The 24,192-nt window shown below is 52.0% G+C and overlaps 2 protein-coding genes across 11 annotated transcripts in view; both read left to right on the top strand.

Annotated features, from left to right (window-relative positions):
- The window catches only part of ZNF638 (zinc finger protein 638), a 63,049-nt gene extending 55,324 nt beyond the window's left edge, over window positions 1-7,725 (top strand). The window contains exons 23-26 of the mRNA XM_064511689.1: window positions 2,210-3,389; window positions 5,533-5,622; window positions 6,451-6,569; window positions 7,414-7,725. Of these exons, the coding sequence (XP_064367759.1) occupies window positions 2,210-3,389; window positions 5,533-5,622; window positions 6,451-6,569; window positions 7,414-7,473 (1,449 nt within the window). The 3' untranslated portion in view covers window positions 7,474-7,725. The remainder of the gene's footprint in view (window positions 1-2,209; window positions 3,390-5,532; window positions 5,623-6,450; window positions 6,570-7,413) is intronic.
- Window positions 7,726-13,812: 6,087 nt separating this feature from the next.
- The window catches only part of DYSF (dysferlin), a 119,004-nt gene continuing 108,624 nt past the window's right edge, over window positions 13,813-24,192 (top strand). For 6 of the 10 annotated variants that reach the window (XM_064511687.1, XM_064511683.1, XM_064511682.1 and 3 more), the window contains exons 1-4: window positions 16,255-16,451; window positions 18,831-18,886; window positions 19,640-19,731; window positions 23,052-23,157. In XM_064511687.1, coding sequence (XP_064367757.1) covers window positions 16,358-16,451; window positions 18,831-18,886; window positions 19,640-19,731; window positions 23,052-23,157 — 348 coding nt within the window. In that variant the 5' untranslated portion in view covers window positions 16,255-16,357. Of the gene's footprint in view, window positions 14,119-16,254; window positions 16,452-18,830; window positions 18,887-19,639; window positions 19,732-23,051; window positions 23,158-24,192 lie in introns of those variants that run through there. The other 4 variants (XM_064511688.1, XM_064511684.1, XM_064511686.1 and 1 more) reach the window with 2 other exon arrangements.

Genomic DNA, 24,192 nt, shown 5'->3' with positions numbered 1-24,192 from the left:
GAATCCTTTATTGAACAGATTGAATACATAATTTTGGGCTGTGGAATGGATTTTAATATGCATATTACTGTCTAGTTTATTAATAGACTTCAGGTACACACCTTATCCACCTTATCCTACCATTCTGATTATAACAGCATAGCCATTTTACAGTGAACAAAACGTTATGATCTATTCCCAACATTTGACTACTGTTTACCGAAATAAGCTAAAAATAACTTGTGTTAGTTAAAGTCAGTATCCACCCATCCATCTTTCTCTAGATGTTCTCAGCTGCATATGGCATTAAATTGCTACTATCTTCTTTTCAGTGGGCCTAGAACAAATAGCGTGGGCCACGATGGAAGCTGGCATGTTCTAAGTGTAGGGTAGGAGGAGTTTTAGATATAAGTTTTTCTTCAGTAAGAGAAGGTCTCAATGGGAGGAGAAATAGAAGGGCTCAGACTCTGTTGTCTTCAACATAAAAATACAGTAAGGCATTCCCCAGAAAGTGGTTTCCTTCAGGCCCCCAGCTCCACCTTGTAAAATAGAGCCGGCACAGGAGGAGCAGCAAGTGTGCTGGAGAATCTGTAGGGCTAGTCAGACCTTAACAGATTTTTTTTCCCACATGCTCACTATAGAGGAATTTAGGGATGTTCCAGTACTGAGAGCCCTTCCCTAGGGTCTGGTGTAGGGCCATCAGAGAACCTTTCTGAAACTGAATTGTTGGTCGAGAGATTGAAAACAAATAAGCAAGATAAAGCAACAAATAGTCATCAGGACACAACTTCCCATGAGTGTCAATTTTAAGAGTGAAATAACTGAACTAAACGGTGTGCCCTGCCTTGCTATCGAAGAACTGGGTGGTGGTTAGCAGGCCGGGTTTTTTTAAAAGCCTGCTGGAAGTGGGAGAACTAGAAACCAGGAAATCTGATGTTCGTACTGGACAAGTGAGTAAAAACGTTTACCTAATGAAACTAGTGGGTGTGTGGATGAATGGGGTATATTGGTACCAGCATGACTTTTTTAAAGGGAAACTGTTGAGAGCTTTTTGAAGAAAACAGCAACTCTATGGGCAAGAGGGACCCGATTCATACAAATTTCCAGAAAACTTCATATGAAATCTCTCCCCAAAGGCTTTTTAAGAAGCAAAACTCTCCTAGGATAATAAGGAAAGAGTAAATGCTTGGCTATCTGATAGGAAACTCAGGCTTGGAATTCCTGAGCAGTGAAGAAAGGTCACGAGGGGACTCTGTGCCTTTGTGGTTAAATCTATGACTAATCTGGAAAAGAGATAAATAGTGAGGTGATTCGTAAGACGATAGTAAGTTGTTTAAGGTAGTAAAACTATGAAGAACTGCAGAAAGATCTAATGATGCTTAGTAACTGAATGATAAAGGCAAATGGACCTTAAACATAGGTAAGTGTAGAATGATTCACACAGAAACCATCCTAAAGTGATACAGAATAGCTTCTGAGTGAAGAATGACTAAACAGATAAGGATTCTTCAGCCTGAAAAAGAAAAGGCTGGGGAAGAAGGGTGTTCTAGGGAGGCATGAGGATGAAGGAGGACAAAATCATAAGGCTAAAGATTTGTAGCCATGGAAAATTAATTTTCAGAAAGTAAAAGACAAATTTGTGAAAGAAGAGTAAATAGAGGACTCATAAATACAGAGAACAACTGTGGTCAGAAAATTACTTAGCTACTGATGTGTAGAAGCTTATATGAGATCGAAATTACTGGATCTAACCATCTAATGTAGTAGCCTATTTTGTAGCAGTGACCAACAGCATATACTTAGAGAAGAGGTATGAGACACGGCAAGAAGATGATAATGTTTTCCAAGGATACTCTTGAGGTATTCAGATATTCACTAGTCTTCCTGCAAGTGTAGGTAAAAAATATACATGAGTATTCAGATCATTGCCCCGGTTTTTAATAAAAGCATACATTTTTGTCTATTCATCCAACTGTATTTTTGAAAAATGCTCTGGATTTCTGAATTCTTTCGGCTTACTTAACACAAATGCTGATACTGAAAAATGTTGCACGTGAGACTGAAGGCCTGTTTTATTGTTTTGTTTTGTTTTTCTATCCTAAAGTCCATTTGGATTTTTTTCCCTTCAGTCAATTTCAGTTTGTAGATGTTTTTCATGAGGCACCCTGAGGTTGGGGGTGCTTGTGTCGTTGGGTGGACTTTGTTAAATTCATATTTTTATTTTTCGTAGGAGGAAGAACTTTTTCCATTTAATCTGGATGAGTTTGTTACTGTGGATGAAGTAGTAGAGGAAATTGAGTCTCCCATTAAAATCCGTAGAAATCCACCAAAGGGGAAGAGAAAAGATGGTGCTAAAAATAACTCTTCTGAGCCTAGTTCTAAAAGAAGGAAAGGGAAGAGCTCCATAGCACGCCTTGCTGAAAGCGAACTATCTTTTGTCACTTTGGATGAAATTGGAGAAGAGGAGGACATGACGGCACAACTAATGGGAGTTGCTAATTTAGACGCACTAGCTGATCCACAGGGTCTGGTTGTAGTGGATGAAGTAATTGAAGAGGATGAACTTATATCAGAAGCAGTAAAGGATCCACAGTCACTTGTTACTTTGGATGAGATATCTGAGCAGGAAGACCTTAGTTTTCATAAAGATGTCCCTAGGTCAGTTTTTGAGGAACAAGATTTGAAAGCAGAACCCTTAGTAACTGTAGATGAAATAGGGGAAGTGGAAGAGCTGCCTTTGAATGAGCCTACGGATTTAAATAGTGAGGATGCAGTGAAACAAAAAGATGATGATAAAGTGGCTGCGGAGGATTCTGGAGATTTTGTTTCCTCTCAGGTGCCTGATGATCCCAGTGCTTTAGTGACAGTAGATGAAATACAGGAGGACAATGAAGATACCCCTCTAGTGACTTTAGATGAAGTCAACGAAGATGAAGATGATTTTCTGGCTGATTTCAATCGTCTAAAAGAGGAACTAAATTTTGTTACAGTAGATGAAGTTGGAGAGGAGGATGAGGAAGAAGAAAACACTTTCATGGGGAAAAATCTGAATGAGGATGAAGATGAAGAAGATATCGTTGCCGTTGCAGGACCAGAAGAGGAAGATATTGCTGCCATTGCAGGAGCGGAAGAGGAAGATATTGTTGCTGTTGCAGGACCAGAAGAAATGGAAATTCTAGGAGAGATGAGTCCAGAAGAAGAAATTATTGCAATCTCAAAAGGAAAGGAATCTCTTGTAGCTTCCAGGGGGGAAATAGAAAATAAGATACTTGCAGCAGGTGGACAGGAAATGGACAAAGAGATCCCTGTAGCAAATAAAGAGGAAACTGAAAAACATGAAATTTTTGACAAAGTTCATGAAAGAGATAATATAAAAGAAACAGAGACTGCCAGCAAACAGCAGCCGGAAGGTAGGATCTGTTTTATAATGAGTGTTAGAATGCATCTTTTTTTTTGGTGTAAAAATAAGTAACATGTTGTTTGAAAAACGTTCTTTCATTGTTTATGTTGGCCAAAGTTGGAGAAAACTGTAATAAACAAAATGTCAAATGAGAGAGACAGAGATGCAAAGAGGCAACAGCCTCCAAGCTGGATCTAGAGGAAAAAATGCAGAAAAATATCTGCTGTATGGAATTGAGAAAGGGTTAAGGCAGGTCTAATACAGATCCAAGTAGGGAGAGGTGTATATATAACCTGCACACAAAATGGCTTGGCCAAAAGTTGGGCAAAGGCTATACATAATGCAGTCCACTAGTGTCAAGTTTTCTTTCCGTCTCTGCTGAGGTAGTGAAGTGCTGACATACAGCACCTCTTGTTCTAATGCTTTGGAAAAGTGTTTCTCCCATCTTGCCCTTATTGCACAGCAAAGAAGAAAACTAAGCAGTGCAGTTGGAGAGGAGTTGCAGAAGCCACAGAAGTCTGTCTGAGAGCATTTAAACTTTTTAGTTTCTACAAACTAACCTCTAATTTGTCAAGCGCTTTGATTTCTAATTTAAATGATAGTCACAAATTAGAATAAATGTATTTTGATGCACAGTAAATAAATGAAATTAGTTCTTCTGTGTAGTAAAAATCTCAAGCAAAAGAGGTGGACCTAGGAAAGAACTAGTTCTTCCTGAATTTGAGAAGCAGAGCAAGAAAACTGGGAAGAGAGGTTAAAACAGGTAAAAACCTATTCGTGGACGGCTTAACATCCGATTCCAAGAGCAAAGTAGGCAACGGTTCCTTGATTGCCTCAGACTAAGTTCAAGTGATGACAGTCAAACTCTAGCTTTTAAAGGACCACATACCAAAGCTGAGTCTCCTGATCCAAGTCCTCATCTGTTGCTTGATGCAGTGAGATACTCTCACGAATCTACTGAAAAATCTAGGAGAGGTAAGAGACCAATACTGTCTATTGTGTTGCCTTGACAACTCCCTGGCTTTCATCATTAAGGTGAAAGGATTTACTTTATTAACATTGTTCAGGAGATATTGGTATCGAGGTTATTTAAACATAGGATTAGTAGGAAACCAGGTGAGACTGACTCTTCAGCTTCCAGCTGAACTGTTCTGGTAGTCTTAAAAACCAAACAACCCCTCCCCCCATCTGAACCACATTGCTTATCTTATAGCAAAGGAGTCTGTCAAATTCCTTGTTTCCAGAAAAACTTTAGTGAAGGCTTTGATATCGCCTTAGAGCTGGTTAATCCAGTAATGTGCTCTGACTTTGCTTAGTTCTGTAATGAAGTCGTGCTCTTGAGTTGAAGCTGATTGGTGAGTGTGCCTCATTAATGCTGGTGCTGGATAGCTTATTTTGTGTTATGCTTGGATTTTAGTAAACCAAAATTGTTTGAGAGAGTTGATTTACTTGGAAGATTTATTCCCCTTTTCAACTTCTTTTCAGTTTTCCCTGAAGTCATCAATCTGTAATTATCTTAACAAGGAACTGGAATTTGGTAATAAAAGCCTCTTCAGTATATTATACAAACATGTAACTTTATCTAACAGCAGAAAGCTGACAGATCACAGTGGAAAGAAGATGCACACTTTTAACAGGTTATTTCACTGGTGGAACAACTTGCTAAATGCTGTGATGCAATTGCTGGCCTTTTTAAAAGCAAGAATTTATTTTCTGTTAAGTTTAAGTTGAAATACTGCTCTTGGACCTGAAGCTGGATTCATTCAAGAAAGCTTGGTAGCTCATTTTATGAAGTAGTTCAGATCTTCATATCAACTTCGTGATTATGATCACAGAGTCATTGATGAGAAGTCCAGAGGAAAGCAGCTCAGAGCAGTGTTGGTACTTCTGTAATGAATGCCATGTTGTCAAGATCACCTTTGGAGTGACTCACTCCAACCCACCAGACAAAGCTTGTAATTAAAACACAGGTGTTGATGTCAGAAGCTTCTGAAAATCGCTGTATGGAAAGACCAAACCACACAGCACAGAAAACAGTGGGGGTCACACAGATGGGGGTTTGTTTTGAGTAGTAATTAACCATTCAAGCTGTGTACAGAATACCTCTAAACAAATAGAAATTTGTTTTAACATGTGTTTATGGCCTCTGGTAGATCAGCTTGGATCAGGAGATAAACAACCCGAGTCTAAGCGGAAGAAAACGGATTTTTCAGATGCATCAAAGGCACAGAGTACTCCAAAAGGTAAAAACAAAAAAGCTCACCCCAAACACTCTGTGCTGTTCTTGTTAAAGACAGTTGTCTTTTCCATTTAAAAATGCCCGATACAACCACATTTAACTTAAAAGTCATGGTGTGTAATCCGTATTTCTATCTCGACCCTTACAAATCCATGTTTAACATATGTTCCTATTACTGGGTTTATAGCAGCACAGTTAAAAGTTCATTTTTCCTAAAATTTAATTAGAAATAGGCTATTTTATAATTAGCACAATATAGTATAATGTCTACTTATTGTTCTAAACCCAGTACAAATTTTGTTACCAGCTTTGTCTCAGTGTATAGAAATTAGGAAACTGCTTACTTCATTTTAAAAATATATATCCCAAGATCCTTATCCAGTATACTTTTATATAAACTGTTGATAATCCTTGAATTGTAAAAGAAGTTGCTAGGAAATACGGAACCTTGCCTGACGTTCGTGTAAGATTCTCTGTGATAGAAAATGCTCATACGACCCACTGTAGGACTGAGATTAAACTTGGCAAATGAATTATATGCACATGCTTTAAGGCAAAAAGACATTAAGATAGTTGCAGTGGATTTCAGATCCAGAATGTCTCTTGTTCTGTCTGAAGAAAAGTGTGTCCCCTTCTCTGTTCATTGGAAGTAAGGCAGGTGACCAACTTAGATTAGAAACCTAATTTCCAGAATGCTGGAAAAAAAGAAGTAACTAATTTCCTACCATGATTAACAAAGTATACAAATTTGGCTGAGTGGATCTGGGGTGTGTGTGTGTCTGTGTGTTTAATTGCATTCTGTTAATGGGATGTTGCATGCTGTCTTTTTCAGATTTAGATTTCCTTGTTCCAAAGCCTGGCTTTTTCTGTCAGATCTGTTCTCTGTTCTATGCAGATGAAATGTCTGTGAAAAATCACTGCAAGACACCGCTTCATCAGCAAAATATGGAGGTAATGCTGAAGCATCCCCAAACACATGGGGAGGATGGAGGGAAGCATGTAGTTTCAAAAATTTTTGCCTTATTGACTGCTAATAATTTCCTGTTGGCTTATGGAGCTTATTTTAATAGTTCACGGCTGTTAGCCTTAAATTGCAGCACATACTTTTAACTCCTTAAATTGCTCAAGCTCATCATCTGCATAAAGCCTTCCTTCCATAGGAAGGCATGGGAGTAGTCATTCTTTCCTCTGTGGTTTTTTTTTTTTTAAAGATTTCAAAAAATATCCAGTGATGTGTCCGAAAGCCTAATTTTTTCAAATTTCCTGGCTTACTGAAGCTGCAAACTGACTGACATATGTCACAGATATCAAATAACCAGAATGTCAGGCTGGAAAGAAAACTGATGTGTGTGTAAAGAGTAGAAAACTCTGAAGATATTTATTGCAGTAGGCTTTTGTATGCTGGATGTAATGAATGCACAATCTGGTGAATACTGAATTAGTAACTTTTATCTGATGACCAGAGACAGGTATTCAGCATCACGTGAACTTCTGATTCCTAATGTTTTGGCTTATGCTCAGTCAAAATTCTACTGAGAAGCTTCAGCGTAATCAGTAATCAGCATATTGTGATTTTGTGTGTGTGTGAGAGTCAGTTTGTGAGCAAAACTGTTGAATTTTTTTTTTGGTATAGAACACACACTGCCATTATCAGGAGTTGGCAGCCTTTTGAGTGATGCTTTTATGAGACCTGCAGTATATTCAAAACATGGTCATATCATGCCATGAGGAATGACATAATAGTATCTTTTCACTGGCTACCCAATAAGACTTCTTAAAACACTTATTTCTACAGAAATTCATGGCCAAGCAAAAGGAGGAGGATAACGATGGGGAAGAGCGAAGTTCAAGGTGATCAAAGGAAAGAAGAATTCTTTCAGTAAATTAAACTTGGGGTCCAGTCAATTTTGTGTATTTTGTTATGATTAATTTGTAATTTTGTTTCAGAAGCAAGCATTCATGTTGTATAAATTTGAGCTCGGTATAGGCAGACTAAAAGAAAAACGTATGGTGGCTTCGATTTGTATATCAAATCATCTGACTTGGAAAAGACTTCTTTTACAAGTGTTAACATAAAATAAATGTTCTTACTGTATAGTTAACACCAGGTGATCGTGTTCGGTGTGATTTATTGTGTTTTGTTAACTCTGTAGGTCACAGTAGAGGCTATTATGCGATTTATTCCAGAGATCTGTCTCTGGTGCTGCTTTGCAGAGCTCAGCAGATGAAGTTTCACATGCTACGTATGTTCCAGCAGTTCATCTTACTGCACTGAAATCGGTGACCATCGTGGTAAGGATTTCAGTGAAAGCGTGGTCAGGCCCTGTTAAGCTGTCTGTCACTATCTTTTCCCCGTGGCTGCTGGAGTTGTTCATGGTTGAGTAGGAAGATAAAAACAAAGCCAACAGGGGGAGCAGAGCATGCACCAGAGCTGCATTAACTTGCTCGTTACTGCTGCACCAGAGCTGCATTAACTTGCTCGTTACTGCTGCTGTCAGTCAGGTGGTGGGAGGTTGGGGTCCAGTGCTGTTTCTCTTGGTTCAGTGAGTTTGCTGGTTTATTTTTGGTTGTTCTTTTTCCCTCTGTGAATGAGTTTGTTCCAGTCTCTAGGTTAAAGCATGAGAAACACTCAGCAACATTTCTGAACTTTGTAACCTGCTCTTGAACATTTGTTTTCTGATAAGTCTGCATCTCTGGCTCCCGTGCTTGCACTGGTGGATTGCAGTCTGGATCATGGATAACTTTCATTTGAGCTTTTATTTTTCACCTGGCTAATTACTTGAAATTTATTTAAAAGATTGCTTCTTAAAATCCACCTTTGTAACTGCCACTCAAACTTTGGATAATTGACTTTGGATGAATTCTGTTTCTTGTGGTGAAGTAAACAAGTGTTTCTATGTGTCCAAGGAAAGTGAAAGGAATTTGGTGGTTCTCCGTGATGGGGATGTTGCAGGTCATACCTGTACAATAGTTGGTACAAAAATCCTTGTATCTTCAGATCTCTGATCAGTACGGAACCAAACTCAGCTCCTAAGGTAACTGAACTCTTGCTTTAGCAAAAGAAACACCTGCATGTAGCCAATGCAAAAATGTTACCTTATGGGAATGATTTGCATCCCTCAGACTCATAAGACCTTCCTCCTTTGAGAGTAAGGATTTGCAGGCAGATGTGCTTGTATTTCCTATATTGAAATCATTAAATGATGTTGAAGCATGACCACTACACTGGGAGTCAGTAAACTTTCAATACTCAGTGCCAGTGTGTATGCAGTGGGGACAGAGCCTGCTCTGGAGACTCCAAATGAAGACTTTTGGGCTGTTCATGAAGTTCGCAGAGCAGTAACGCTATCTGACAGGCAGGTTACTCTGAAACTGCTGGAAGGCATGAACAGAACTTTGATTTGCAAATTATTGCTGGCTGGGTGTTTTTGCTTGGGTCCCTAAGTAAAGTAAGCTTCTGTGAGCAAACTTGCTGCCTGGGTGTGCTGGTGAGTCACTGTGCTAGTCTGTCCTGGCCAGTGCAGCCCTGTGTGAAAAGATGTCTCAAAAATGCAGGTGAGTGATTTAGACCAAATACTTGGCAAGCAGGAGAGTGGGTTTCAGAGTAATAGTGTATGTGCACACACATACATCTATCTCCCTGTTTTTCCCTCTCCACTGACTGTTGCCAGGGATCGTACTGTATTCTGAAGTGGGGGGGCAGTTCAGGTAAGATTGCTATGACATTATTTAACAACTTAGTTACTCTTACTATATACTTACTACTCAAGTATTCAGTTTCTCTTGGGCTAATAGCTTATTTATAAAACAATAGAAAAACAAAAACACCTGTCTATAATACAAACTGGAATTTAGTAAGGAAAGGAGCCTACAGAGTGCTTTCCTGCTCCCTGCGGCTGGGTCTGGCAGAGCTGTGCAGCTGAACTGCCCCATCTCATCCCATAACACGCTGTCAGGAGAGTCTGGCAACTGCAGGGAGGTGCCAACAAAAATCCTCTGCCCTTTTGCAGAGCTCAGGAGCTGTGTGGTTTGTTGGTTTTTGTTGTTTGTTTTTGAGTGTAGGACACAGCTTTCTTCCCTCATTAGTCCTTTTCTCTTCACGGTGCAGCTTTGTATTTGCATTTCTGAGTTTTCAGAGTCCCTTTCTTTGGACTCGGGAGGCAAATTCTTACCATGATTTCTCTTTGCTGCCTTATCTGTGTTGAGGACAAAAGAACAATGATCTTTTTCATTCCTGCTTCTGCCTTAGAAGCTTCAGGCGAATTTTGCTTTCACCCAAATGCAGGAAAGAGTGAGGAACTAATGACTACCCCGTGCCTTCGGGAATGCCAGTCTAGTCTGTGGCCTGCTGGTGGTTTGAGCCGACTGGTACAGGTGTGTGACACCCGCTGCGTTGCTCTGCTCCCAAGCCTGCTTCACAGGCTGCTGTGCAGGTATCGGGTGGGAACCGCTGACTTCTGTGGGTTGCAGTGGGGTTGGGAGTGATGGTAGCAGCCGCAGCACCCACCTTGGTGGGTCTTAGTTGGATTGATAGGGGTCCAACTCTAAGGAACCTCATTTTCCCCATGTACGCTTAAAGGAAGAGTTTGGGGCAATTGCACGTCGGGCTGTCAGCGAGCATTGTGTTTTACCCAGCATTGCTGAGTGGAAGGAAAGGGGAAGGTGTAAGCTTTCCCTGGACCCATATTGCTGGTGCTGCCAGCCTTGTACTTGGTCAGCAGAAAGAGGCAAAGTGGAGACTGGTTCAGCAGATCATCTGTGCAGCAGAGACCCAGGCTGCAAATACCTGCTGTCCTTCCGTGTCTGGGCTTGCCGAGATCCAGCCCTGCTGGTGCCCCTAAGGGCAAGCAGACAGCCTTCTGGTGGGCTCGTGCCCACGAGCTTGGCCGCAGCATCTCCTGATGCTGATGCTCTGCCTCACGCTGGTTTTGCTAAGCTGAGCTGACCATTTCCAGCTTGGGCAGGGGCGTGCGTCAGTCCTTCTTTGCCCAACGTTGTCCTTAGTGTTGCATGCCGGAGATCTGCCCCTGTGGCACTGGCAATAGGTATTTTTTCTCGGTCTGTGACTCTCCATGCGAGCGAAGCCCAAGGCAGGGTGCTTGGCAGGGGAGAATGGCTGCTTACAGGGGCAAAGTCTTAGCTAAAGCCTTGATTTCTGCTCATGCTGCATGTTTGCCTGCCTGATCCTAGAGTAGAGCCGTGTCAGTGCCGGAGACTTCCCTGTGGTTGGAAAGATGAGATCCAGCACCATCTCCCAGCTTGGTGTGAGGCTGAGCGTGACCCCAGAGGATGCAGAGGTCCTTGGACAGGGGTTCAGTGAGTAAACCCTGGTTCTGGTCCATGTCCACCTCGCCTCCATTCACACCTTCCAGGCCCACGCTTGGGCGTGAAGCCCTTTCCTTCAACACACCAGAACATTTCCATCAAAAACATCAACTGCTGCAGTGGCCCCAGGGAGGTGTGTGCTAACCACTTAACCCAGAAACTTTCAGGAAGATAATGTCCCATCCCCCCAGCCTGGTATGGAAAAACAAAATTGGAGAAAATGGAGTGAAGGAAGGGGGGAAATAATCTTACAGATTCTCGTACAGAATGAGCTGTGATAGTGGCTTTCTGAACATCGCCCCAACAAATTTACAGGGGCTGCGCTTCTGCTCATCCTGCACCTAGTGAGTGCTTCAATTTTAAGTGACTTTATTTTAGAATTGACAGTAATTAAAAGTGCTGCGTGCTGAGCGTCCCCGTGTCCCTTCTGTCACGAACACCGCTCGTGGCCAGCGGGGCGACTTGTATTTTTCTTTTAACGCCTCACTGACCAAACAGCCAGGCGGTTATCAGGCTTCAGATATTTATTAAGTACACCAGTATCCTTAAGCAAAAGAGTTTAAACAATATAGCAAGTTCCTTATTTAACAGGGTAAAAAATAACATACTACACTACATACAGAGCAAGCAGGGGTAATAGGACCTGTTCCACGTCGGGCGAGGGTCTTGAGTGTGCAGGACGCAGTAAGGGGGGTCCCAGACCAGCTGAGAGGGAGCTCCAAAGAGCTGTTGTTATTGTCACATTTTATGTTTCTAAGGCGCATGTCTATTGTGATTAGGTTTCTTGACGTCCTTATCAGTAGCCAGAACCTGTGTCACTCTGACGCACTCCTCTGGGCTCAACCCGCTGACTGGGTTTTCAAAAGGGAAGGGAAAAGAAATTAATGAAAACTTGTGACAAAGGTCTCCACCCTTCAGATTTAGAGGACTGAATAGTGGAGGCCCCCCATCATGGGTTCTCATGCCTGATCAGCATGTAGTTGTAGATATTAATTCCTCTTTTCACTTGATTTATGAGGCAGCTTTGGTGTGGGTCAGGCTCTTGACATTAATTTAGGCCGCAAGTGGTTGGCAGCAGGTAATAGCGGAGGTGGTGCCAAAGGCACTGTTACCATACCCTGCACGAGCTGGGGCGCGTGTCCACGGGCAGGGAGAGACTACCCGGCCTGCTCCCGGTCCCACTCCCCATCTGTGAACGACGATACCTTCCCCTCTTCAGCAGGCCTTTGGAGTAAACAGAGCCTTGTCTGCTCTCCGCACCCTTCGGAGCCTCCAGAGGGAAGTTAGTGCGGTCTCTTGGCAGCAGAAGGTGCAAAGCAAGTCCGCACTGCAGACGCTTGGGATTTTGAGCCAAATCCATGGGGGTTTTGCAACACTTTTTTTCACTGCACTTCTCAGGCCTTTTTCTTCCTTGTCTCAACTCCTGTAGCACCTCTGCCACGTGTGGATCCCAGCTGGGCCGGAGCAATACGAGCATTCGGGAGCCTGAGTTTAGTGTCTGAGGGCCTTGCAGGAGAAGCAGAGGAGCTAGCTGAGGTCTCGGTCTCTGGAGCCGTTTTGGTGCAACGCGGCAGTGGTGTGGATGGTCCCGGTGAGCTGAGAGCAGTGTAAGCAAGTGATGGACAGGCCCTTCTGCAGAGACTCATGTTAAGTAGACCGAGCACACGAGGGGAAGGAAGGGGACAGAGCCCCAGGGAGGAGCAATAGCGAAGCTGGAGGGAACCCAGGTGTCCCAGCTCTGCCACCTAACCCATGGGCCACCCAGTCCGCTGCACAAAACTGCAAGTTTTCACTTGCCTCTTGGTTTTAATCTTGCTGATTATAGTGAGGATGCCAATAACTCGATTTCGCCCAAATGTGGCTACACTGCTGCTGGGAGCTTCCAGTTTGGTGCCCATCTCTGCTTTGGTTACTGTAATGACAGCTTTAACTGCAGCATCCTGTGTTAGTCCCTGGCAAAACCCACAGCTTCAGAAAATCAGGATGGTCAATTCTGCTGTCCAAGAAGCGGGGGAGTGGGGAAACGGGTCTAGATAAAGCCAGACTGGGTAAATTGCACTAAAGGGGCAGTGTTAGCTCTCCCTGTGCTGCCGAAACAGGGCGACCCGGGTCTGAGGGATTGCGGTGATCTGAGGGCAGCGGAGAGGCGTGGAGATGGGCACTGGCCTGTGGGGGACCGTGTGGCCGCAGCACGGTGCTCCCTCCCACCACCATCTCCCTCCCACGCCAGGTTGGACGCGCGGGGACGTGCTGCCACGAGCGCCTCCGGAAAAAGCCCTGCTGGGAGGAACCTCCGAGCTGACTGCTGGGAAACCCGGGGTAAAAATAACCTCCCTCGAAATAGCCGGGGCGGCGGGCGCGGAGCCTCCCCACCTGCCACCGGGGTTTGGAGCAGGTGCCCGGGGCGGGGCTGGCCCTGATCCCGTGGTGGGTGGCACGGGGGTGCGGGATCTGCCCCTGTCCCGCTCCGTTGGTGGCAGGGCCGGCTCCCGAGGAGCCGCGGGAGAGAGGGTGGGATAGTGCCGCTGACGTGCTCTGACGGTTAATAACCTACCCGCCAAAATTAGGGGTGGTGTTGCCATCCGGCAGTGGGGAAACTGAGGCAGGGGAAGGCGGTGGCTTTCTCCAAGCCTGCACAGGGGCCTGACCGGGACCGGAGCGTGGGGCTTGTCCCGCCTGGCGCTGCAGGGCTCGTGCTTGATGGCGATGCCCTGCACTGGGGCAGGGGGATTCACGCACGCTCGGTCCAGCGTGGGAGCGGGCTGCCGTGCACCCGCTGGAAGCTGTCGGGTGGTTTATCCCTCGTGCACCCATCACCCCATCCCTCCCCGTGGCCGCTCGGCCCCCAGCAACCCTGTTTCCCCCCCCGAGGAAGGATGCTTGCTTGGAAGACCCTGCCAGTCGCAGTGAATGCTGCGCCCGGCATCCTCGGGATGAGCTCGGCGGCTCTGCGGCGGCCCGCGGCCGTTCCCCTTTAAGAGCTGCTGCGCTGCCTGGGTGCTGGTATAAAAGGGGCCCGGAGACGGCGCTGCCCACGGGGACACAGCTCCTGGTGCCAGCGGCTGGCGAGGCCGCCCGGCCGAGGCGATGCTCCGTGTCTTCATCCTCCACGCGGAAAATGTCCACACGCCCGACACGGACATCAGCGATGCCTATTGCTCTGTGGTGTTCGAAGGTGAGCGGCGGCGAGAAGGGGGCTGGGGGGGGGGGGTCTGGGACCCCCCATTCCCTACCGAGCCCTTCCAGGGGGTCTGTCCATCCGTCCACCCTTTGGGCACCGCTGGGTGATTTCTCCGTCAGCCTCGGCTGGACCTTGCCCCCCGCCCCGACGTGGGGGGGCTCGGCGGCCCCCGGGTTGCTCCCCGGGCCCCTGGGTGCAGTGAGCGCGTGGGGGCTCAGCGAGGCCAGGGCGCAGGGCACGGCTGGGCCTTGGGGCTCGGCCAGCCGGGAGGAAAGGTCGCTTCCTGCAAATGCTGCGTCAGGAGCACCGGGGGCTGTGCGGGGGGGCAGCTGCCTCCCTTCGCCGCCTCCTCACCCCCCTCCTGCCCTCCCGGGACGGGCGCTGAGCCCCCGGGTGCCTTCACGAGGCGGGGCCGGGGGACTGGGCACCCCCAGGATGGTGCCCTGACAGCCGCGAGCAGCCGCAGTCCCTGGCTGGAGCCTTGTCCGGCTCATGTTACCGCGCTCGCTGCCGTTAACCCCTGCGGCCGCGCTGGCAGCAGCGGCGGGGGGGACCGGTGTCCCCAGACCCACCGTGGCCGGCTTGCATGGTCCCCCATCCCGCTCCGGGGGGGACAGGGCTTAACGGCTGGTGGCAAATCCCTGGAAGCCGTTTCTAACGCCGCTCGGGCGCTGGGCTCCCTGCGCCGGGCCCCCGGGAGAGCTCGGCTCCTCGCTGCCGGGGGAGGCTGCTCGGTGCCGCAGGGGCTGGCTTCGCCTCCCGGCGAGCGAACTGCGTTTAAAGCTCTCCGAGCTTTGCTAAAGGGCTGGAGGGCAGCGAGGGAGAGTGGGCAGGCGCCTTTCTTGTGTTGCGGCTTGTTTGCAAGGAGGTCCCTGTCCCCCGTTTGAGGTAGCCTTGTGCATGGTCATGGTCATGCAAAGCTGCTGCGAGGAGGCCTCGCTGCTGGACCTGGAGCTCTGGGGTGCCTGGGGACGTGGGGACACCTTTCTCCCGTGGGAGAGGAGAAGCTGGCTCTGTCTTACCCCACAGCCGCTTCCCAGCTGGGTTTGCAGCGAGACCCCCAGGGCTGGGTGCTGCAGGGGACCCGGCACGGCCAGGCATCCGGGGCTGCTGCCCGGCGGGGTGTCCTCTGTGGGCCCAGTGCTGTGGCATCCGTGGCGGTGAGGAGTCCCTGGGGTCCTGATGCCACGGCATCCCTGGCTGTGGCCGTCCCCGTGGTCCCTCTTGCTGCAGTATCCCTGGCACCGTGGTCATCCCTGGTGGGCCACATGCTGCAGCGTCACCCTGGTCCTGATGCTGCAGCATCACCTCCTGTCTCGATGCCCCAGCACCTCCCGTGGTCCTGATGCACCGCCGTCCCCAGCAACGTATCATCCTTGGGGTTGTGATGCTGTGGCATCCCCGGCTCTCACCTCCCCCATGGTCCTCGGGGTTCCTGCTGCTCCGACGTCCCCAGTGGTGCTGATGATGCTGTGACACTCCTGGGGCTTGCAGCATCCTCGGGGGGAGCCTGGACCTTCAGCATCCCAGGTGGTGCATCATCCCCAGAGCTTGGAGCAGCCTGGTTTCCCAGCGCTTGGGCATCTCTGGGGCTCACAGCATCCCCAGGTGCCCAGTGCTCTGGCATCCCCAGTTGTGTATCGTCCCCAGGTCCCAGTGCTTGGGCATCTGCAGTAGTGTTTTATCTCTGGGGTCCTAGTGCTTGGGCATCCCTGGACCTCACAGCATCCCTGGGGACCCCAGTGCTCTGGCATCCCCAGTTTTGTGTTGTCCCCTGTTCCCAGTACTTGGGCATCTGCAGGAGTGTTTCATCCCTGGGGCTTGCAGCATCCCTGGGGGCCCAGTGCTCTGGCATCCCAGATTGTGAGACATCCCTGGGTCCTGGTGCTCAGTGTCCTGGTGCTGGGGCCTCCCTGGGGCTTGCAGCATCCCGGGGGCTCAGTATCCAGCATCCCTGGCTGCGTTTTGTGCCCTTGTCCCGGTGCTTGGACGTCCCCTCTGACGTTTCATCCCCCGCGTCCCAGTGTTTGGGCATCCCCGGGACTCGCGGCATCCCCGGGACTCGCGGCATCCCCCGCCGCCTTCGCTCGCAGCATCCCGCTGCTCCCGCCCCCGGCGCTGCCGCTCGGCCCCGCAGCGTCGCCGGCAGCCGCGGCACGGCGCTCCCAGGCACCCGCGGGCCGGGCCGCAGCGCGGAGCAGCCGGAGCCGGAGCCGCCGCCGCCGGCAGCACGATGCTGCGCTGCCTGCTGCAGCGCGCCGGCCGCCTCGCCGGCCTGGAGAAGGGCGACAGGCAGAGCGACCCCGTGGCCAGCCTGACTTTCCGAGGTGAGGACACCGGCTCCTCCGCCCTGGGGTTAGGGCTTCCCGCGCTCCCTCCCGTCCAGCTCCTCCGTCCTGCGCTTCCCTCCTCTCCGACCCTGCCTCGGGCTGCAGCCAAATTGTCCGAGCGCACCCCGACCCGCCGCCGTGCCCCGGTGCTGTACCCACACGCGTGACGTCCTTCCAGGCCAGGTCCGAGGCTTGGTGCCACGTTGGGGAGCGACGCCTCGGCACTGGGGGGATTTCGCGGCCCCGCGTCGGTCCCCAGCGTCCTGCTCCTCCTCGGGAGCCGGGGTGCTGCCGCCTGTCTGGCACCTGGCGGAGGGGTGGGAAAGGGGGTCAGAAGCTCCAGCGCCCTGGTGGGCACTTGGTCCCCCCCGGAGCGGGTTTGGGGACAGTCGTGGAGTGCCGTCACCCGCTTGCACGGCGAGACAAGGGCGGCTGAGTCCTTGTCCCTCGCCCTGGGGGAGTGCTGCTGCAGGGAGCCCTGCTCCCACCCATGGTAGCCCTCGGCTGCGCTCGTGTTTTGCTCCAGATGTGATGTTCTCCCAGCCATGAGCAGAGCCAGCTGCTAACGTGAGGCTTGGGAAAAGCCTCATGCAGGGGTTTATCCCCTTGCTGTTGACACGGGGACCGAGTCCTCTCCAGGGGGGCACCTAAGGGTGTCACCGTTTGCAGGGTCACAGAGGAGCTGATGGGGCCGGGGGCCGGATGCCGACTCGGCAGGGCAGAGCACGGCAAAGAAAGGACTGATGCTTTTGCACTTAGAAAGTGTCTTTGGAGGATGTGGTTTTACTGACATCATTTTCCAGGGGGTGGAAAATGTCCATGATTTAAAAAAATGAAAAAAAAAACAAGGAAAGCCAAGGGGGTCAGTGGTTTCATGCACAATCTCTGCTGCACGCGGTGCTGCCGGGTCCCGGCCTGCGTCTGGACCCTTCTCCCGGCTGGACGACAGAGAAGAGCCGGCTGGGGGCTCCTTTTGCTTTCGTTTCCCAGCGGGGAGATTCCCACTCTCCCAAAGACGGGCTCTGTCTGCTCTTATCGTGGAAAATAACTCTGTAGGCAGATTCGCACGCCTGAGAGCGTGGGGGCTATTTCAGGACCATGCACGGTCATTTCCTTTGAAGACGGGATGTAAGCAGGAGACGGGCATTAAATTAAGGGCGCAATTATGTCTCTGCTCCTTGGTGATGTTCTCCAGAGCCAGGCAGAGCTCCTGCGTCGAGGAAATATCCTACAAACCCCTTTGCCAGCGTGCAGAGCTTTTCTCCTCCGTCGGAGCTGGAGCCCTGCTCGTGCAGGTCTAGGCTGGCTCGTTGCTTCGGGACCGGAAGGTTTAACAGAGCTTCTTTAAAATCCGAGATAGGAAAAGATTAATTTGGCATGGCTTAAAAAAAGTAAAGGCGGGGGGGGGGGGGTTGGTTAAGTGCTGCCTGGCTCAGCCCGGCCTCGGCTCCCCGCCAGCGCCGCGGTCCGGCGGCTCCATGGTCCCGGGCTCGCCGTATATAGGCAGAGCGCGCCGGGACGGCCCTGGGCAGCCCGCCGGCCACGGCCGCCTCCGGGATTTGAGTCACCGCTATTGTTCTCACGCCCTCGGCCGCCTCTTCCTTTTCCTTTTCCCCTCGGGCTCCGCGGCCGGCACCCCGAGGGGCTGCCGAGAGCCGTCCGCGGGCGCAGCCGGATATTCGCCGCCCGGGGCTGGAGCCAGGCAGGACGGTGATGCCCGGTGGTGTTGGCTGTGCGGGGCCACCGCTGCCACCTCCACGGGCCAGGCCACCCTGTTTGGGGCCCTGGCGGCTGCTGCTGTGGGGCCCTGGGTGCTGCGCGAGCCCCCGAGGGTCCTGCTTGGGACGTGGGGGAACGGAGGATCCCTGTCGTGCTCCTCACTGCCCTTTCCGGACAGACAGCCCACCCGGGAGCGTTTGCAAGGCGGGCAGAGTCTCTGCTCTGGTGTCCTTGCGGGGAAACTGAGGCACAGTGCGTCAAAATGGCTCGCCCAGCTTCCCCGGGCTGGGGGCTCGAACCTGGGACCCCAGGGCCTGTCCGGTGTCTGGCATTGCCCTTCCATCGGGCTCCTTCGAGCTGGTCGTGCTGTCCCTGGCCGGGTGCGAGGGCTCTGACGTGGGATGGCAGCCGTGTCCCCTGTGGTGCTTCCCCACCGAGCCCAGGCTGGAGCATCCTTGTTCCTTCCCCCAGCCCCACGTGGGGTCAGAGCGGAGGGCCGGATCCTGCCCCCGGGGGCTGCGGATGGTGCTGGGTGCCCTCAGCTTTCCCTGCGTGGAGGGACCACGTCTAGCGGCCGTTTCCACCAAGCCGTGGGGTGGCCGGGGTGCAGGGCAGCACCCGCGGGCCCCGTCTGACCCGTGCGCTTGCTCCTCGCAGGTGTGAAGAAGAAGACTAAAGTCATCAAGAACAACGTCAACCCCGTGTGGAACGAGGTGAGCGAGACGCCGTCCCCATGGGCAGAGCCAGCCCGGACCCTCCCCACCGCGAGCCCAGCTCTGAACAAGGGGGAAGCTCCCCCTGTTATTATTAGCATCCCCACCAAGGGCTGGTACAGCTCAACCCCATATGAGACACCAGAGAATCCACCCAGCTCTTCCCCCATCGAGATCAGCTCGGGGCTGGGCACGCGGGTTAAAAGAAAATGCGTAAAAATATTGTGGCTGAAGAGGGAAGCAGGTTTGTTTTACTCATCAGCCTGGTCCCACAGGACGTCTTTTTTCTATCGCCGCCTTCCTCCTAACCTTGACCCTTGTTTTTGTGGATCAAGGTTAAAAAAAAATGGGTTTTGGTAAACAAGCTGCGACGTTTCGGTGCAGAAACTTTGCGTGTTGGTTCAGATAATTTTCTTGTTCACTTTTAATCTGTAACAAAAACACATAAAAGGCCTTTGGCCAGAGCCCAGCTTTTCCTTCAGGCCTGGGGGGGAATCTTGACCGGGAAAAGCGGAGCGCTGGATGTCGTGCTAGCGGGATGGCGGCAGGGTTATTCCCCCGCGTCGCGGCTCGGAGCTATTAGTACCGCAACAGCGAAGCGGGTCTGGCACTCGGGCACGGTGGAGAGGTTTTGCTTCTCTGCAGTGCCCTGACGCTCCCGAAGCAGGTCAATATTTGCTGTGATTTGGGACTTTGTCCCAGTATGAGCTGCTGCCCGGCTCTGATCTCTGCTCCTCCGTCCTCGCTCCGCAGGGCTTCGAGTGGGACCTGAAGGGAGTTCCCTTGGACCAGAGCGCCGAGCTCACCGTGGTGGTGAAGGACCACGAGACCGTGGGCAGGAACAGGTAGGACGTCGCTGCGTCCCCAGGCCGCGTGCGTGGGGGCATCTGCTCCGGGAGACGGCAGGGAGCTGCTGCACGGAGCTGGACACTCGCGTGGCTGTCCGTGCACGTGGGTGATGTCCGTGCGTGTGGGTGTCCGTGCGCGTGGGTGATGTCCACGCTCACGTGTGCTGGGATTGATGCTGCAGCCTGCCTTGCCCTCAGGCGAGCCGAGCAGAGCCACGGCGGACAGGCCAGCCCTGCAGCATGGCCCGTCTCTGGCTTTGCTCTGGGGGGATTTCGGCTCTTTCTGGGATCGGGGAAGAGCTGCAGGCTGCTCCCCCCGTGCAAGCCGCCCGGGCTGGCGGATGACGGCTGTGCGTGCCCTGTACCCACGCGCGTGGCACGGGGAATGCTGGTGGGAGGCTTGAGCTGTGTTTCTGCACTGTTGCGCTCGAAGGCCGGGAAGCAAAGCGGCCTTTCCCGGCAGGGAGCACACAAGGACCTTTGTGCCTCTGCGGCCCTCGGGATAAAGCCTTGGGCATCGCTGCGGCCCTGCGCCTGGGCAGCAGCGGTGCCGGCTCCGGGAGCGGCGGCACGGCGGAGGTGTCGGGATGAGGGCAGAGCTCGCCAGCCGGCCGAGCCCGTTTCCCGGCTCTGTTTTGCTGGCGGAGCTGGGAAGGGTGTTTCTTGCAAAATAAACAACCCGGGGCTGCTTCCTTTCTCACAGAAGCATCTGTGCTGCACACGCGCGTGTCCGGCGCGTCGTTAGGACCGAAGCACGGCTCTCCCACCTCAGCGCTGCTCCGTTCCCTTCGCCTGGGCAGGGCGGCGGGTTTTAGGGATCCGGCAGCGGCTGAGCAGTTTTGCAGGAGGAGGCATTGCAAAAGGAGTGCAAGAAGCAGTGATGGTGCCCTTGGGATTGCTGCCTTTGCTGGGGCCGAGAGGCATTTTGGGACAGTTGCTGGGTTTTTGCCTGCTCTGAGGGTGAGCGGGAGCCAGAGGGGAGCCCTGGGCTGGGGACCGCAGGCCAGGAGCTCGCTGGGCACCCACACACCTCGCTGGGCATAGGGCCCATTTCGCTCCCAAAATAGGACCTTACAATTTTTCTGATGCCCCTTTTTCCTCCCACCTTCCAACCAGCTGAGCTTGAGACGAAGCCTCTTCATCTTCCTGTGTACGAGACCTTTCCCTGCTGCTCCTTAAGCTACCCGTGAGCATGGTATGATTTGGGAAGCGATTTCTGTGCTGAGAAGGCGAAGCAGAAACCGCTCATCGGTAGCTGTCGGGGAGGAGGGGAAGGCTCGGAGGGATAAATCATCCCCGACTGGCGCTGATGCGGGATTTGCTCTTGGCCGAGAGAGCAAGCGAGCTGGAAATTGGGTCTGATCCAGCTTGGTGACTTCGCATGTTCCTATAAATAGAAGAGGGTAAATGGGAGAGGAATTTTAGCTCCCTGAGCCAGGGAGCGTCAGTTGCTGGAAGCAGGGAGCAAGATTTCCTGCTGTTACTAGCAGGTATCTCGATATCTCCAGAGAAAGGTGCCTCCTCCTACTCGATGACCTGTCACGTAGGCAATACTGCTTTTTGCCTTTCTTGCTCTCTGGAGAATAAACTAACCTGCTTGGCCACACTTAGGCTGCAAATGCACAAGCAGCACAACCAACAGTGACTCTGTGTTAGCAGAGCAGCTGATTTAAGCGAGGTGTAAGAAGAAACCCCACTGAAACCCGCGACGGGCTTGAAATTCAGCTCATGCGTGGCTTTTGCTGGGCTGCAGGCCCTGCGGCAAGTGTCTCGGTCGGAAAGCGCCCGGCTCCGTCGTCCCGGCGAGCCGCACCGCTTGCTGACGGTGCCTTCGGGGAGGAGACGGTCCTGGGGCTGCGTGAGGCTGTGCAGGAGGAGGGTAAATTGGGCCAAGTTTGCTTTAATCCCTAGTTTAGTGTCAGTCTAGGGTGTCTTCTCCCTCGCAGACTGATGGAGCAGCTGTAGGCAAAAAGCATCTTTTTGGAGAAAGAGGTCGTTTCCATGATTGTTTGCGAAGGAAAACGGGGGAGGAGGGGAAGGGAAGAGAATCCGCTCGGTGTCGGAAAAGCTGCTCGAACCCAAAGTTTGTCCTTCCAGAACTTGCTTGCAGCGGTGGGGGAGGAAACAAAGGCAGGAAGCCAAAAAAAAAAAAAAAAAAACCGCCCCCCCCCAAAACCAAACAAACCCCCCCCCCCAGAAGGTTTTTAAGAGCAAAAGCAGGGCTGGGGGGAGCCCGGCTTCTCGCTGGGCTTTCTGGAGAGGTGCCGCAGCCTGGTCCAGCGATGCCCTGCAGCTGCGGGAGGAGGTGCATGGAAAGGGTTGCCCAGTGCTTGCTCAGTCCTGTGGTTTTACCCAAATTCACAGCTGCACTGTGATTTATAGAGGGAAACCTCTAAAAATAACTGCCCTCAGCTGTGGTGGGAGGTGGTGTGGGACAGGAAGGGTTAATCCACCAAAAAAAAAAAAAAAACCCCACAGATCAGAAGTACAAACAAACAAAAAACCCAGGCGAGAGCTGAGAGCCGCAGGAGGAGGGTTGAGAATTGGTGCTGGGGGGTTGAGGGGATATGGGTTGACCTGTCCGGGTGTCGAGCCTTCATGGGGCTCCATGCTGCAGCGCTGGGAAATCCAGGGGTTTAATGCCGTGGGTCCTCTGTCTCTTCTCCTACGTGATGCTAAAGAAGGAAGTCACTTTGGTTTTTTTACAATGCACCTAAACACTTATGGTGGATATTAACCAGTCTTTTGGCCCCTGAGAACTTTGGTCTCATTGACTTCTCTTTCATCCCATTGAAATGTCTCAACCGTTTGCTTCTCCATTTTTATTTTTAACGCTGTTGGCAAAGAAACCCGCAGTTCTCTTTATAGTTCTTAGTTCCTGAAAATGGACTTCTAGGTGCTTTTCCATGATAAAAAGGAGATAAAGGCCCAAGTAATAGTTGCCGTAGTTGTCTTGGCCCAGGCAGGGAGCTGCGAGCTGTGCTTGGGCAGGTCCATGTCTCCGAAGCACCAGGGCGGCCGTGGGATGCACCAGCTCTCCGGCCTTCGTGTGCTGCTCCCAGGCAGGGACTGCCACGATTGCACGGGCATCGCCAGGGATGTTGCGTTGTGTTTCCAAGAGGTGGGAATTTCCAGGACTCGCTTGCTGATCTGCTCCATGACTTGAGAGAGGAGGTGGAAACCATCTCCTCGTTACGCTTTAACCCTCTGAGTCAGTCTCTTTGCAACAGCTGGTGCCTGAGTTTGAACCTCACGTGGGTCCTCGGCCTCTTCCCTGTGTCCTCCTTTGCTGATGCCCAGTTGCTCTTCTTCCCCAGGTTTTTGGGAGAAGCCCACGTGCCCCTGCGAGATGTCCTGTCCACCCCCAGCCTGGCTGCCTCCTTCAACGTGCCGCTGCTGGACGCCAAGAAGCAGAACACGGGGGTGAGTCCTGTGCCAGGCAGCCCTGGGAGCAGGGACGAGCCGGGATGCGGCCGGCATCGCACCTGGCACGCCGGCTCCACTCCGGTTTGTGCCTTTGGAAATAAGAGCTGAAGCCTCAGGAACAAGCCGGTGGGCTTGTGGTGGCCGGGATGCACTGGTGCATCATGGCTCTGTGGCCCCGAGTGGGGCGGGAGCTCGGCCAAGCTGCCCCGGAGTGCTGCTGCGGTTGGGATGGGCCCGGAGCAGCATTTCCCAGAGGTCTGGACCCCCCGGCAGCTCTCCTTGCTCCTTCCCAGCACTGCTGCCAAGCAGCGCAGGGGCGAGAGGAAGCGCCGTGCGGGACCTGCCCTTGGCCTCACCTTCCGCCCTCGTCTTCCTCGGCCTTGGGGTGCAGGAGCTGTCATGCTTGCCCTTGACCCCGTGTGCATCCGTAGCCTGCGCCGGTGCAGCATCCCCGGGATGCTCCCGGGTGCTTTTGACGGCACCCGCTGCCCCAACCCCCGTGTCCCTGGGCTCGTCCCTGTGGACGGGGACGGGGGAGGCTCATTTCTGCGTGCGGGAGGAGAAGGGCTGGTCCCTGGATGCTTCCCCCATCGCTCCTGAGCCGCTGCATCGGTGTTTAAGCAGCGAGCTATATATTCCCCCCCTCCGGGGACGCGTGGAAATAGCTCTCTTTAGGTGTTTCTATGGCAGGAAGCGGCCGTTTTCCTACGCCGGCTCCCCCAGGGCTTTTATTGGCCTGATGGTTCCTCTTTCGCTTGCGTGCTGGCGCCCGTCCATCCGCTCCCGCGTCCCTGCGAGCAGCGGCCCGCCGGCCCCGGCGCGTCCTCCCGCTTCCCCGGGGGGGCACGGCTCGCCCTCGGCCCCGCCGTGGTTTTGGAAGCACGTTAATTTTGGTGCTCTGATTTCACCTCCACCGGAGGGGCCGTGGCCCCCGCTTGCTGCCGGTATCGCGGAGCGGTTTCTCTTGCCCGTAGCTGGCAAATGGATGCAGTTCCCCGCGGCACCGTTCTGCTTGGAAAAGACGCGTTTAGG

The sequence above is a fragment of the Dromaius novaehollandiae genome, chromosome 4 (genome assembly GCF_036370855.1).
Source record: "Dromaius novaehollandiae isolate bDroNov1 chromosome 4, bDroNov1.hap1, whole genome shotgun sequence".
In the NCBI taxonomy this organism is placed as follows: domain Eukaryota; kingdom Metazoa; phylum Chordata; class Aves; order Casuariiformes; family Dromaiidae; genus Dromaius; species Dromaius novaehollandiae.
The sequence above is the reverse complement of the archived record's forward strand: the minus strand, read 5'-3'. Positions and strand labels throughout refer to the sequence as shown.